Source organism: Pituophis catenifer, unplaced genomic scaffold (assembly GCF_029215685.1).
Source record: "Pituophis catenifer annectens isolate HBS135680 unplaced genomic scaffold, rPitCat1.0.hap2 SCAF_6, whole genome shotgun sequence".
NCBI classification, from domain to species: Eukaryota; Metazoa; Chordata; class Lepidosauria; order Squamata; family Colubridae; genus Pituophis; species Pituophis catenifer.
Window position 1 is genome coordinate 97,956,842 of NW_027256886.1, and position 15,873 is coordinate 97,972,714.

General features: G+C 39.0%; 1 protein-coding gene across 1 annotated transcript in view; it reads left to right on the forward strand.

Moving 5' to 3' along the window:
* The window catches only part of SH2D4B (SH2 domain containing 4B), a 204,168-nt gene that overhangs the window by 46,246 nt on the left and 142,049 nt on the right, over positions 1–15,873 (forward strand). The window contains exons 4-5 of the mRNA XM_070945383.1: positions 5,005–5,157; positions 14,169–14,319. Coding sequence (XP_070801484.1) covers positions 5,005–5,157; positions 14,169–14,319 — 304 coding nt within the window. The remainder of the gene's footprint in view (positions 1–5,004; positions 5,158–14,168; positions 14,320–15,873) is intronic.

Consider the following 15,873-nt stretch of genomic DNA (forward strand, 5'->3'; position numbering starts at 1 on the left):
ATTAGGATTTTTTATATAATTGTATAGCTGAAAGTTGCTTTGAAATGTATAGTATAGGGGGGATATAATAATAATGTTAAAAAGAAATGGTTAGCATATGGGGGGGTGGTGTAAAAGGATGGTAAAGTATTATATAATGTGATATCAATTTGGATTTTATTTTGGAGAAGCCATGGGGGGAGGGGATGGTGAGGGGGGGTTAGGGAGGAGGGGGAAAAAAAAGGGGGGGGAAACTGTATTTGAAAAACTTTTTCAATAAAAAAAAAGAGTTCAATAATCATAGCTCTTTAAATTTCAGGACTATTAACCACACAACAAAAATCACTTTATTTTACTTAAAAGTCTTCCTTATCACAATAGTAAAGTAATTAATTATAGGACAGTTAGTATCACCACAATCCTTCAAAAAGATGTTGCTTATTTTTTCTGTCAAAATTTTCCTAGATTTGTATGGGTGCAGTATATTCCATTCACCAGTAGATGGCATCATCAACAGAGATTTCAGTGTCATTTCAAACGTGATAAATTAAAATCCAAATTTAATTCAGTTTATAGAAACAAAGTTAGATACTCGAATCAATTCAGGTACATGGTTCCAGCATATTATAATGCCTTTCCATAACAATGCCTACCCAGTTTTAAAATTCATTTTTTTTAAATTAAAATATCTTTAGCTTTCTTTCCCTCAGTTCCTTTCATTTGGGTCTAGGATTTTTCTCTCTATGGTTATTCGCCACTTTATAAAAGGTAATTCTAAGAGTCTCTTTTCTTCTCTGGATTTTCTTCTTTTTACCTTTAAGTTTAGGGACTAAATGGAAAAAAAGGGGGGATCTTCTCACCCAGTTCCAATCACTGTTCACTAACTCTGCTCCAGCATCAGTCTTAGGTGTTCCTCGGCTGCCCCATCCATATTTAGGCTGCTTCTTCTCCTCGTTGTGGCTGAGAGAGAAAAAAAAAACCCTGGGCCAGGCAGGAGAAATGCGACTCTCTGCGACTACGCTGGGCACCTCTCTTTGCTTTGCCTCCCCTATAGGGAGGCTTTGGCTCCTCTCAGAGCCCACCAATGGGGAGGATTCAGCACAGGAGCGCGGAGATCCGCTCCTCATGTCTGATCTCGCCGTAACATCAACCAGAAGTCTTAGTTGTGTCCAATTCTTGATGATTCTATGGTCCACTTCTCTCCACATCTTCCAATCTTGCATGTCTTCTTTGATCCAAAGGTGCTTTGAAGATGTGAAACATCTTCAAAGAAAAATCAGAACGTCCAGTTGCCTCTTGAAAAAACACCTTTGGGACAACCATGACCTGGATGACTGAGAATCTCCATAGATACTTCTTTGAGTTGTTCTAGGCTCCAGTCACCATGTTCTTTGGCAGCCTGGTTTCCTTTTACCGCTAAGTCTTCCAAACTATAATTGTTTTCTTCAGCAAATTCCCTTCTTCTCATGGACTATCAACTAATTGTCAGTTGGTTTACATTCTTATACAACTGATACAGGACTTTATTAAATTTTAGCACATTTCCCCCTTCCTTCTTCTACAGCTTGATCTGATATTTTAAAGCTGAAATATTATTTTATTTGTAATCTGGGAATGGTTTCATTGTCTTCATTTATAAATACCTCTGCAATTTTTCTGCTGAAAATTTTCAGCAAGCTCCTTCTCCACTTTTTTTTGCACTTAAAAGCACATCATCTGGTAGAACAAGCAAGTACGTTTTAGTCAAAGGTGGCAAGAGTTACTTCTTTTCTTTCAACTGAAGCAGAACGTTTGAAAATAATAATAATAAAAACAACAATAATGAGCACCATTCCAATATTTGAGAGGCTCCTACAAAGATGAGGGGGTCAATGGATGGAAACTAACCAAGGAGAGAAGCAACCTAAGAACTAAGGAAAAAATTCCTAATGATGAGAGCAATCAACCAATGGAACAACTTTCCTTCTGAAGTTGTGGGTACTCTTATCACTGAAGGCGTTCAAAAAGAAATTGGACAGCCATTTATCTGGAATGGTATAGGTTCTCCTGCTTGAGCAGGGTCTTGGACAGTCCTTCCCACTCTATTATTCTATGTTCTATGATTTGTCGAAAATTTGACTCCCTCCAGATGGGTGAATTTGCTACCCAATCTACACAGACAGTGCTAATGGAGTGTGCACATTTCCAGAGATCTTCATAAGAAAGTCAGCTGAGCATGTCCGCTGTGAAATGACCTTTGTCTTTTGCAAACTCTGAGATTTTAAAATAAATCTTAGGGTTGTTTTTTTTTTTTTTTTTTGCAAACCCAAACTTGGAAAAGAACAAGCTCAGCTTCTGGTGTGCACTATATTAGGCAGGGCAGTTCATTTGAGATGAATGATTCTTCAAGAGAACTTGCTATTGCTCTCTAAGGTCTTGTTTCTGGAGTTGATTGCGATGAATTTCAGCCAGAAGCAGTTTCTATTAATCTGTTGTAGAAAGGACTGGAAAAGCACAGGCAAATATTATGGTTCCAAAATGAGGATTCTCTACATTTTACAAGTACTACTGAAGGTTCATTTTCTGGGTTACATTAGTCATAGCCTTCTGCCTTATGGAAAGCTGATGCTGCAAATTGGGCTGCTGGAAGGAGAATTTGCTATAATGTCATTTCTTGGATGGGGCGAAAATCGTTGATGCAAGCATTCATCATTAAGCAGATAGTTTCTTGATTCTTTCTGTTCTTTTTTAGTCAGGAATTGGGGTTAGTGGGTTTTTTAAAAAATTCTTCTTTACTGGAAAGTTCTATGTGTAAATAGGTTTAGATATTACATGGTTAAACCTTACATCCTTGGGCTACAGCACTGGTTTCTGTTTAGTTAGGTACTTTGAAGGTATTAATTGCAAAGTCTATGAAGGTTCTCAATCATCCAGGTCTTGGTTGTCCCAAAGGTGCTTTTCAAAAGGCAACTGGACTTTCTTGGTGTTTTCCTTGAAAACATTTCTCTTCTTATGCAAGAACCTTCTGATTGAATGGTGGGGAATGGAAAGATTTATATTCTTTGCAGTCATTTGGTCATTAGCATCTTTGGGGCTGTTTGACTGTGATATAGGAAACTCTGAGAAATATGGGACTAAGATAACTGGCAGATTTTATTTATTCATTTATTTATTACTTCAATTTATATGCTGCCCCTCTCCGAAGACTCAGGGTGGCTTTAAAGAGGTCCATTTGGTGGGACCAAGAAGAACCTTCTCCATGGTGATTCCCTCCCTCTGGAATATCATCTCCTTGGAAGTAAGACTGGCCCTCACTTTATCATTCCTTCAAATAGCCCAAAGACATGTTTTTTCCATTCATTTAATGTTCAACTATTTGTGATGACTCCCCTGGATGCTTCCCCAGATACCTGTCCAGATGTCAGCTTGGAGGAGGATGAAGGCATCTCTGGAGGGGAGTTGGTCAATGGCTCCAAGCAGCCATCTGAGAGGGATTTGGCTGAAGTACAGCTGCACCAGGAGCAGTGAGGATCAGTGGACTACTCATGAGGAGGCAGCCTCACCCTTCTTGATGGGCTGTACCAAAAGCTGGCTCCTGCCTTTTCTCTGACCTATGTATTCCAAGATCACCTGTCCAAGATCAGGTGAAGAAGCAGTTCCTCTTCCTCATCCCTGGCCAATTGCAGCTGCCTGCTTTCCCCACCTGGAGCCTCAGGGCTCTCCTGCTGCAGCTGTGCTTCAGCCAAATCCCTCTGAGACTGTTGCTCAGAGCCATTAACCAATTCTCCTCCAGATGCGCCTGGAACTGGTTCATCCTCCTCCAAGGTGACATCTGGAGAGGTATCTGGGGAAGTGTCCGGGGAGTTATCACACTATTTCACCTAATTCACTACCTTATGAACTTATGTCCATGAGTTCCCTCTTTGTCCAGAGTGGGAATCCAAGAATTGGGTATGTCTACTCTAGTGAAAAGAAGGACTAGGGCAGGGGTGGTTTCTACTTACCTTTACTACTGGTTCACAACGGGGCCATGCGCGCGCTCTTCTGCGCAGGTGCAGAAGCATTTTGATGATGTTGGGGTCGGTGGGTGGAGCCTCCTGCCGGTTTTACTACCAGTTCTATAGAACCGGTGCGAACCGGGGGCAACCCACCACTAGTGTTGTGTAGCAATGGTCTAAAGAGGCAATGTCTTGCCTCTAGTGGGACAATTGACATGCTGAAAGTATTTTGGTAGCTCTTTCCCTAAGTTTGTTTTATTTAGATCTCCCAAAATAATGGCCAGTGAATTTGGCTTCAACCTCCATAATTTGGTCAGCTAGAGTTCGAAATGTCTTGTTTACACAGGCTTGTGGTGGGACATAAATAGCAATTAGAAGAAATGAGGAAAATTCACGAGGTGAATAGTATGGTTTGCAGTTGATAATTAAAACAGTAATAACCATGTTGCTTCTATGAAAGCCAATTTATAAAACAGCCACACCTTTATATGCAGGAAGTAAATTTATCATATCAGCCTATACCCAGAAAAAAATTAGCTTGTGACAATAGGGACAGTGGTGAAATTTATTTTATAATTTAAGCATGAAGGAGATAGACATTGTAGATCCTTATCAAGAGCTGATGTATACTTTGCATCTTGTTATTCCAAGAAGTCAAGGAAATACACAGGTCCCCTCCAAGGTCTCTTCCAATGCTGTTATTTTGTTATTTTGTAATTCTATTATTCTGCATGTGATGAAGACTCTCTTCAAGCCCTAACCTAACTAGGCTCTTCTAGATAGACTGGATACCCTTTCTCCAGCAAAGTAAAACTCCTTGGCCCCTCTGCTCATTTTTCTAGAAGCAGGTGGCCAGGTTGCTTTGCAAGGCAACTTCAGAGAAATGCTTTGCTTGCACCATTGCTGAAATGAAGTTCTCTTTCATGAACTTGAACAGGCCCAGTGCTTAGTTCTCATTCCTTGTATTTCAAGACTTGTATTGTTTGATTGATGGCTCAGAGACTTTCTCCTTCTGACAACACATTTGGATGGCTATTCCAGGTAACAGGAAACATGTTCAGTGGCTTCAGGGAACTGATGGTGAAGTCTGGGTTTGGATCATGGGAGAAGCCCCTGGAGACAAGTCATATGAGCAGATTTCAGAGGAGCTTCTTGCAGAACGAGCCAGACAGCAGGCCCAGAAGGAAGCAGAAGAACTATGGTGAGTATCTACAAAGAAATTACTTCTAGAATATTGCTATAAAAAAAAAAACTACTGAATGAGAATTATTTTGGAATTCTATTGGATAATGTAGTCTTTGAACTGTATAATCATTTCTGAAAATGCCAAATCTCATCAGGATATAACATCTTGCTTGGACTCAGAAACTAAGCTGGGTCATACATAGATACATATGAAGAATGGTTGCAGGAACTGGGCATAGTGAAGAGAAGGACCAGGGGAGACATGATAGCAGTGTTCCAATATTTGAGGGGCTGCCACAGAGAGGAGGGGGTCAAGCTATTCTCCAAAGCACCTGAAGGCCAGACAAGGAATAATGGATGGAATCTGATCAAGGAGAGATTCAACCTAGAAATAAGGATAATTTTTCTGCCAGTGAGAACAATCAATCAATGGAACTGAAGTTGCGTTCAGAAGCTGTGGGAGCTTCATTACTGGAGGCTTTCGAGAAGAGATTGGACTGCCATCTGTCAGAAATGATGTAGGGTCTAACCAGAAATGGTTAGCATTTGGGTGGAGATCATCAGAGAAACTCAGGGTTGTAGTTTAGACTGGAAAGTCAAAAGAATCTCCCAGATGGAGACAATGGCAAGCTATCTTTGAACATGGACAGGTCCATGAAATCACAAGGAATTCTACAAATGGAAATTTTAAATTTCTTTTGAATGCCTCAAAAGAACTAGTCTCTGTCATAAATTCTCTCTCTTAAGTATCTATCTTAAATTAAAATGATATAAGAATAACAAGTAGAACTGTTTGGTTTATATTTGAATATAAAATGTTATGTTAGACTTACCAAAATCAGTGCAATATAGTGGAGAAATCTGAACTGGTTTACTACCGGTTCGCTAGCCGTGCATGTGCCAAATGCGCACTCCGCATGCGCATGTGCAGTGCACACCAACTTGAACATTTTGACTCTACAAAAAACCACCTTACTCGGAACAGCTTACATCCTCCGACGATACCTTAACAGTTCCTAGGTCCTTGGTTAGGACTCGAGCTGCTGAGCTATTAACCAGCCTCAAAGACTGTGAATCTCACTAAAGATTAACCAATAAATAATAATAATAATAATAATAATAATAATAATAATAATAATAATAATAATAATAATCACCAATGTCCCCTGTGAACCTCAATGTATGTCCATGAGATTCTGTCATTATGATGGTTGTTGGAAAAAATGCCAAGGTTGTCCAGTATCCTTAGACTTTTGTTCTAAATGACAACTCAAGGTTGACTTATCCTTCCTTACCTTGCCTCTCTTTCTGACTATTGGGGTTGAATTTTGCCCCCCACAGAGAGGGCTCGCAATCTGGGTGTCCTCCTGGATGCACAGCTGTCTTTAGAAGAGCATATGACGGCCGTGGCCAGGGGGGTCTTTTATCAGGTTCGCCTGATTCGCCAGTTGCAGCCCTTTCTGGACCGGGACACCCTGTGCACGGTCACTCATGCCCTTGTTACCTCCCGGTTGGACTATTGTAATGCTCTCTACATGGGGCTCCCCTTGAAGAGCACTCGGAGGCTCCAACTGGTCCAGAATGTGGCCGGGCGGGTGGTTATGGGTGCAATTTGTTGTGCCCACGTGACACCCCTCCTGCGCGAGCTGCACTGGCTCCCAGTGGTCTTCCGGGTGCGATTCAAGGTGTTGGTTACCACCTTTAAAGCGCTCCATGGCATAGGACCCGGGTACCTTCGAGACCGTCTTCTGCCACCAATAGCCTCCCACCAGCCAGTCCACTCCCACAGAGAGGATCTCCTCAGGGTGCCATCGGCCAAGTTATGTCAGCTGGCGACACCCAGGGGGAGGGCCTTCTCTGTGGGAGCCCCAGCCCTGTGGAATGAACTGCCCCCGGAAATACGTAAGATCTCCAACCTCTGGGTGTTTCGCTGTGCACTGAAGACCCTGTTGTTCCGCCAGGCCTGGCTATCAACATAATAATTTTAAATTGGGGTATTTTAAATTTCTGGGGTTTTAAATTGAGCCAAATCTATTTAATCATTTAAAATTTTTAATCGTAGAGACTTCCTGTTTGCTGCTGGCCGCCGCCAGACGTTCCTTTGGGATCGTCAGCTTCCATAGCCTGTCAGAGCCGCCTTCACAACGGAACGGCGGCTCGAAAAAACTCCGTTCCCATGAGGAAACGGAGATAGAGCCGGCAGGGGTGGGTAGAACTCTCTGCAGAGTCCCAAAAGTTTTTCTTTTACTTTTGGGATGGAGCGGATGAGATGCCCCATATCCCCAGCCGCTGCTCCGGGCTTTGGGAGACCTCTGCTAATGCAGAGCTAGGCGTCAAAAGCAAGCCTGCGAATTTGACAGATTACTCAAAGAAAATGTGAGCTGGACCTGTAATACTGAAGCGCAAGTATTTTACTTATCTTTTAAAAATTACTTAAGAGAATAGAGGAAGAGAAAGAGGAAAAAAGGTTTTTTTTAAAATGGCGTCTGCCGCGGCTGGAGAAGAGTTTGAGAGGGAAAGTTCTTCCGTTTTTTATTATTACAATGTAGCGGAATAAATACCACTGGCTACATTTGTAGACAAAACTCCGCTCCTGTTTTTGTTTTTCTCTTTTTCCCCTGGAGGCCTGATTGTTGCTGGCTGGAAGTCTTTTGTCTTGTTTTTTTTTTCTTCTAACAAAGCCTGCTTAGGCGGAAACATGGCACTGAGGCTTGTGAAGTCAGACAAAAAAATAGGTGGGGGGGATTCCCCCACTAAGAATTTAAAGGAACAAGTTTTAACTCTTCAGTCCCAGAAACCTGATTTTAATATAATAGAATTTCTCTTAGAGGAGATTGAAAGAAGGGATGAGATTGTGAATCAGCAACTTGAAAAATTTAAGCAGGAAACTAAGGAATTGGTGAAATCCAAGTTTGACTTTTTGCAGCAAAAAATTTTAAAAATGTCAGAATTCATGATTCGGTTGGAAACAAATGCTAATTTACTAGAGTCAAAAATGGATGAAATTCAAGACAAATTGGACAATAGAATTCAAAAAATTGAAAATGATTTGTTAAATATTCAGGATTATAGTTCAGAAGAAAAATTTAAAATGGATGCTGATCAAAAGTCTGGTAATGTAGAAACTCTGCAACAGAGGATTGAAAAAGAGGTTCTAAAGATACAATATAATTTTACAGAATATGCAATAAGACTTAGAGGTTTGCAGGAAAATAACAGAGATGACTTAAGGAAAATATCTTCTGAATTTCTAGCTGGGATTTTAAAGATTCAACCTGAGGAAGTGTTTTGTAGGATTGACAGAGCTTATCGAATAAACTCCTGGACTGCCAAGCAAAGGCAATTGCCTAGAGATGTGGTAATCTATTTTTCAGATAAAGAAATTAGGAATAAAATTGTGCAAAATTCCTTCAATTCTAATTTGCAATTGTATGGAAGAAAGATTTGGATTTACAAGGAACTCCCACCTAAGATATTAATGGAAAGGAAGAAATTTGGCTTTCTGGTGTCTGAGTTAAAAAGGAGAAATATTCAATTCCGGTGGGACGTCCCAGTTGGTATTATATTGAGATATCAAGGAGAAAGATACCAGTTAAATACTGTTGAAAGAGCGGAAGAATTTTATCAAAATAGGTTGAAAATGAATTTAACGTCTTCAGATATAATACAGGATAAGCAGAAGGAGCTGGAACTAAAGACAGAGACTGTACCAGATAAATTGCCTTTGGATTTATCGGATACCCCAGCTGGATTATCTACAAATTCGAGAGAAGTGCCATCTGATTTTAATGTGATGACTTATCAAGGCAAGGACAAGCATGGAAACCAATTAGAGGATATACAAGGGATAAAAAAGAAACGCGAGACACAAAAAATTAGGATGGAAGTCAAACCCACAAAAAGAAAACAAAAAAGAAATAGGTTGTGCAAAAATAGAAATTTCTAATCCAAGCAACAGTGAAGCCAGTGATTTTAAAATATGAATGATTATGTGAAAACATAGAGGAGGCGACACATTGGTCAATATCATCCTGAGGATAGTGGCAGATCTCTGCATTGCCGTAATTTTGGGACATGGAAAGAGCCTCAAATTGATGGTTTTGAATTATCTACTTTGAAACTTCTTTTTGTGTTGATAAATATATTATAATTATTTTGAATTATAAGGCAAGAGAATCACATTGGGACATGCAGAAGATCGGGTTGTTACCCAATACGATGATGGAAATTAATAATCCTGATGAAACCCACAATTATTATTATATGGAATATAATTATAATGTCACTCGGGTGGTTGTTTTTACTTTTATATATATAAGAAGATGTTTACTACTGATGGGGGCAGATATGATTGGAGACCTTGAATAAACTGTTGCATCAGCAAGCTATGTTACCCCATTATGGATGTTGGTTCTAACAATCCAGTGGAAAGACTTCAAGAAGATATTATATGGACTATAAATTTAAAGTTATTGTCTTTTCTTTTTTTATTTAGATATAATGGAATATATATATATATATATTTTTAAGTAGTGTGGGCAGTGAATTAAAGATATCAAGAATTGTTGTGTATGGTAAATTTGTAAGACAGTGGGTGAATAAGCTAGCTACAGATTGATTAGTTTAAGAAAAGGGATTTTTAAGTGATACATTTAGGGGAGTGGAGGAAATGGATAGAGTGGAATAAATGTTAAATTAGATTTTATGGTGAGCCCGCTTTGAAATGTTATTAAAGTAGGACTTATCGTATAGTTTTAAAGTGGAAGGTGGTTTTGAATTGTTGCAATAATGTATAGATATAAAACACTATTATGCTAAATTAGAAGTTATTTTATAATAGTTATAGTATAATGTGTTTGTTTTTTGTTTTGTTTTTTTCTCTTCTTCTTTTCTGAGATGTATGGATAAAGGGGGATTTATAATACTTTTAGTAAGTAAAGGTCAGTATTTTGAGGAGGGAGCAAGTAATCTGTTATGAATTAGGGTTTTTTTTTTGTTACGAAGAAGTCACAGGGGGGGAAGGGTGGGGAGGGGGGGTTAGGGAGGGGGGGGGAGGGGGGGGAAAAAGGGGGAAAAAATTTGTATTTGAAAACTTTTTCAATAAAAATAAAGTTGCAAAAAAAAAAAAAAAAAAAAAAAATTAATCGTTGTTTTGTCTTGTGTTTTTAAATAGGCTGTACACCGCCCTGAGTCCTTCGGGAGAAGGGCGGTATAGAAATAAAATTATTATTATTATTATTATTATTATTATTATTATTATTATTATTATTATTATTATTATTATTATTATTATTATTAATTGGTTAATCTTTAGTGAGATTCACAGCCTTTGAGGCTGGTTAATAGCTCAGCAGCTCGAGTCCTAACCAAGGACCTAGGAACTGTTAAGGTATCGTCGGAGGATGTAAGCTGTTCCGAGTAAGGTGGTTTTTTGTAGAGTCAAAATGTTCAAGTCCGGCAAATTTAGAATTTCTAAATAGCGGGGTAGCCCTTTGGGTATTGCTCCAAGGGCTCCAATTACAATCGGGACAACACACGATTTCTTTTTCCACAGTCGCTCAAGTTCAATTTGTAAGTCCCGGTACTTTGTGATTTTTTCTTGCTGCTTATCTTCAATTCGTGCATCACCAGGTATTGCAATGTCAATGAACCATACTTTTTTCTTTTCAACTATTGTTATGTCAGGTGTGTTGTGGACCAAGTGCCTGTCAGTCTGAATCCTAAAGTCCCACAAGATCTTGAGTTTCTCATTCTCTAAAACTTTCTCAACCTGATGTTCCCAGTGGTTTTTGCTGTACTCAAATCCAAACTTCTGGCACAATTTCCAGTGAATGATTTTAGCAACACGGTCATGGCGTTGTAGGTAGTCAGTTTGTGAAATTTTGCTGCACCCACTGATCAGGTGGTCAACTGTCTCCTCTTTTTCATTGCAGAGGCGGCATTTGCTGTTGGTGGTAACATGTTGAATTTTTGCCTTCATACAGTTTGTGGCTAGGACTTGTTCTTGAGCTGCCAAAATAAAGCTTTCTGTTTCTTTTTTCAGTACTCCTGATCTTAACCAGTTCCAAGTTAGTTTCTGGTCAGCTTTGCCTCCAATACTTTTCAAGTATTGGCCATGCAGAGCTTTGTGTTTCCAATTTTCAGCTCGCTGCTCAATTACTTCTTTCTTATATTCTGCTTTTGTTTTAGTTGTCTTTAAAAGGCCTCCTTTATTTACTTCCTTAATCATTGGTTCTTCACTTTTCTGGATCTAACCATTCAAGCTGCATTTTTCTTCTTCCACAGTCTGCTTTACTTGTAGGAGTCCTCGACCACCCTCTGCTCTTGGTAAATATAATCGGTCAACATCACTTTTAGGGTGCAAGGCATGATTCATTGTCATAAGCTTCCTTGTTTTTCTGTCCAAATTGTCTAACTCCATCTGGGTCCAGTCAATTATTCCTGCAGAGTATCTAATCACAGGTATAGCCCAGGTATTTATGGCTTTTATGATGTTTCCTCCACTCAATTTGGACATTAATATCTTACGAATTCGCCGAATGTACTTGGCTGAAGTTAATTCCTTGACTTTATTATGCATTAAGTCAGAGGCTTCTAAAATCCCCAAGTACTTGTAGCCTTCTTCTGATTTTACTGCCTTTATCATTTCTTCATTCTCTAGTTCTATTCCATCCTCTTCTATGATCTTGCCTGCATTGGTTGCTATTGTTGCACATTTGTCAATTCCAAACTGCATACCAATGTCTTGGCTGAATTCTTTTCTGTTTTCAATTAATAAATTCAGTTCAGCTTTTGTTTTACCAAACAGCTTCAAATCATCCATGTACATCAAGTGCGAGATTTTCAGTCCTTTCTTTGCAAGTTCGTATCCACAGTTCATCTTCTTCAAAATGATTGTCAGTGGTAGCATTGAGAGTATAAAAAGTAGGAGTGAAAGGGAATCGCCCTGGAAAATGCCTCGTTTAATTTCAACTTCACCCAGTTCTTCTTCATTAGCCATAAGTTTTGTTTTCCAGAGGTTCATTGAAGATTCCATGAATTTTTGTATGTTGCTGCTGATGCCTAATATTTCCAGGCATTTCTTGATCCAGCTATGGGGAACTGAATCAAATGCTTTCTTATAGTCTATCCAAGCCATGAACAGGTTGGTTCGTCTTTTCTTTGAGTTCTTTAGGATTAGCTTGTCGATCAGCAATTGATCTTTTGTTCCTCTTGAGTTTTTGCAGCATCCTTTCTGTTCTACAGGAAGCAAGTTATTTCTTTCCAGGTATCCATAGATTTGGTTTGCAATGATACCAGTAAGAAGCTTGTATGTTGTTGGCAAGCAGGTGATTGGCCTATAGTTTCCAGGGTCCTTTCCTTTTTCTTTATCTTTTTGGATCAAAAATGTCCTTCCAGTTGTCATCCATCCATCATTTTCAGGTGTTTTTAGGATCTGGTTCATCTGGGTTGCCAATCTTTTGTGCAGACTTGTAAGTGCCTTTAACCAGAAGCCATGCAGCTCATCCGGTCCAGGTGCACTCCAGTTCTTCACTTTTCTTGACTGTCTTTGCACCATTGCTTTTGTTATTTTCACGTCTTCCATTTTATGCATTTTAATAGAGTCCTCAACCTGTTTGATCCATTTTGCATTTCTGTTGTGCTTCTTGTTGTTTTCCCACAAATTCTTCCAGAATTTCAGAGCTTTCTCTTTATCAGGCTTTTCATTTGTTGTTACTCCATTTCCATTTTCTAAATTCTTATAAAACTGGTGCTGATTTGCTCTGAACTGTGAGTTTTCCTTGAACTGAGTTACTCGGTTTTCATACCTTTTAATCTTTTCAGTGATGGCAACAACCCTCTGCTTCAGCTCTTCAATTACTATTGCAATCTCCTTATTCCTTAGATCGTATCTTGCTTCCAGGCTGCTTTTGACCTGCTTGTTCTTTAGCTGACCTTGCCTTAGGTTCTTCAAGTTGCTCAAATCTCCACGGCCTTTTTTGATCTTCAATTCTAACTGAATTTTCCACTTAGGCTTCCCCTTCTTGCCTCTTTGGTTCTTTTGTATTTTCAACCCCAGTTCTTTGGTGGTTATGACAGCTGCTGCATACATCAGTTGGTTAGTTTCGGCTAATGTAGTGGTTTGAATAGTTTGCACAGCCTCATTGACCTTTTTTAGTACATTTCTCAATTCTTTCCGGTTCACTTGGTTCAGCTTTGGCAAACGTGTTCTTTCATCATCTTCCATTTGATGTTTTATTTTTCCAGCTAATTGAGCACTATCTGTTGGTGTTTGTTCTTTAGTGCTTCCTTGTTCTTTATCTTCATCCATTTCAGTATCCTCTTCTTCCCTTTCTTCCTCAATTTGCTTTTGAGTCTGGAAATCATTCTTGATGTTACTCCTCTTTGTTGTTGTACTCAGACCATTAATTGCTTTCTCTTCTATTGCTATTAATTCTTCTGTAGTGAAAAATTTGTGGTTTAGGATTACACGTCGTTGGTCCATTAACCTTTGTTCACTGGTGTCACAGTCCGTATGGTTCATCTTCCAAAACTGATACATTCTTTTTTGAAATCCATGTTTTGCTGGTTCAGACTGATAGTAAGCTTTCATAATAGAGGTGTTTTCTTCCCTGGTCCAGATTTTTCGCTTTTTGGGTTTTTCTTCCAGTAGCTTGTCAGCTCCATGCCCTGGTTGCCTAGCAGAGGGAGTTGAGCCCTGTAACTCATTTTGCGTAGAATGCCCAGGAGCCATAGCATCCAATGGAACCCTTGTTAATCAGGGCGACGGTTCAGCCAGCATAAATTTCATTTTTTCTGTATTCACCATATTTGAATGGGTTGTGGAGCAGATTTTGTCTGGCCCTTCACCTAAGGTCTGTCTGATATGGTTGCACCTGTTCAGCATAGCCCTTAGGAGCACTAGAGCACGCAAGCCCCTCCACCACAACAAGGTAGAGCTCCATTATTATTATTATTATTATTATTATTATTATTATTATTATTATTATTATTATTATTATTATTATTATTTATGTTTTTGGGAAGGAAACAAAAGGAAGCTGAAATCGCAAAGAAGTTCCGTGATGCTATGGCAAAGGAGAAAGCTCGAATAGTGGCAGAGAAATGGAAGATAGAGGCAGAAGATCGCAAAGCAGCCAAATTGATGGAGGAGGAGAAAATCCAGGAGGAATTAAAGGTTGGGTGGTTCTTTCAACAATCCTGCTTTCTAATGTTTGAGTTTGTACCTCTTAGAATGTTTCTATTCTGCTCTACTCTGCTCTGCTCTGCTCTGCTCTGCTCTGCTCCGCTCCGCTCCGCTCTATTCCATTCATAATACATTGGGATTTAGTTGTTTTCCAAGCTACTAGCTATCAGAAAGTAGATGGAGAGGCAATCACTCTCCACCCACATTAAGACAAATATACATACAGAATGATCATGTTACCTATTGTAGATAGGTTTTGAAAAGTTTAGTTTTGGTTAGTAATTTGATGGAAGTGAAGTAGAAATGACCAGGGCTACTAGGAAATACTAGAAAGATCCCACAAGAAAACAATTTTGCACTATTGCCAAGAAAACAGCATGAATGGTTTACACAATCTGGAGAAGTTAAAATTCACTTGAGGGAAGTGTTGTATTTTCAAGACTTGCTATTGGAGTCAGGTAAGATAATAAGTGAAGGTAAGAACAACCACCAGTTGACATTTGAAGCAGAATCCTAAAGATTCTTCTTGTCTATCTTCTACCCGGGATGCAAGATAGATATATTTTATTTCTGAATTTTCCCTACCCCTTTTATTTGCTCCTCATCTACTTCAAGCTGAAATCCTTGAATCTTGATTCAATACTGAAAAGGATAAGAGATTTCCAGAGTGTATGGGTCAAAATCTACAAGAATAGTCTCATAAGAAAAAACTTGCTGCTTTTCAATATGCCTGCAGATTTTGACTCACCTGCTTGAAATTCTTGAAGTCCAAGCTAAAAGCTAACCCTGGTTTTGGAATAACTTCTATAACCAGGTTCACAGGAGGTAAACATTTCTTAGGTTGGAACCTTACAGCAGGATATTGTTTTCAAAAAAGGAAGACTAGGAGAGTAACCTTTGTTGGAATGGGCCAACTCATCATGGCCAACTTGCCGCAGGACAGTTCACTGCAGGAGAATTCAACCATTCAATTTAATTATTTAAAATCATTAAAAAATATTTTGAATTTCATCATCCACATTTCATTTGTCCTTCTTTTGCATTCTTTCTTTAACAATTTTATTTCACCATCTCTTCAATATTAGTATAACTTTTGTCCTTGCAGTGATTTGGCTGTAGTGAGTTGGCCACAATGGGTTGGCTGCAGTGAGTTGTCCTATGATTATATAGGTCTTTATAGTAGAAAATAGTTGCATGAAGAATTTGTACAGTCAAGAGTTTTATCACGCAGCTTTCTGACAGCTTGATATATGCATGTGAGAAAGAGAGGTTATTATATATTGGTTGATTTATGGTAAGTTTATGACAAAGCATACATGGAGGTAAGGTTGGTTGCTATGAATATTAAGTAAAGCTTCCAAAAAATAAATGAATAGAATGCATCATAAATGTTTCACATTCAGGAGCAAGCAAGACAAGGATATATGACATTCCCTTGTTGTTTAACGTGCTTATGTATAAGGACTGCTTCTTGTGATGTTAGAGGTTGGGAACATGAATATAGATAGCAATAGCACTTAGACTTATATACCGCTTCACAGTGCT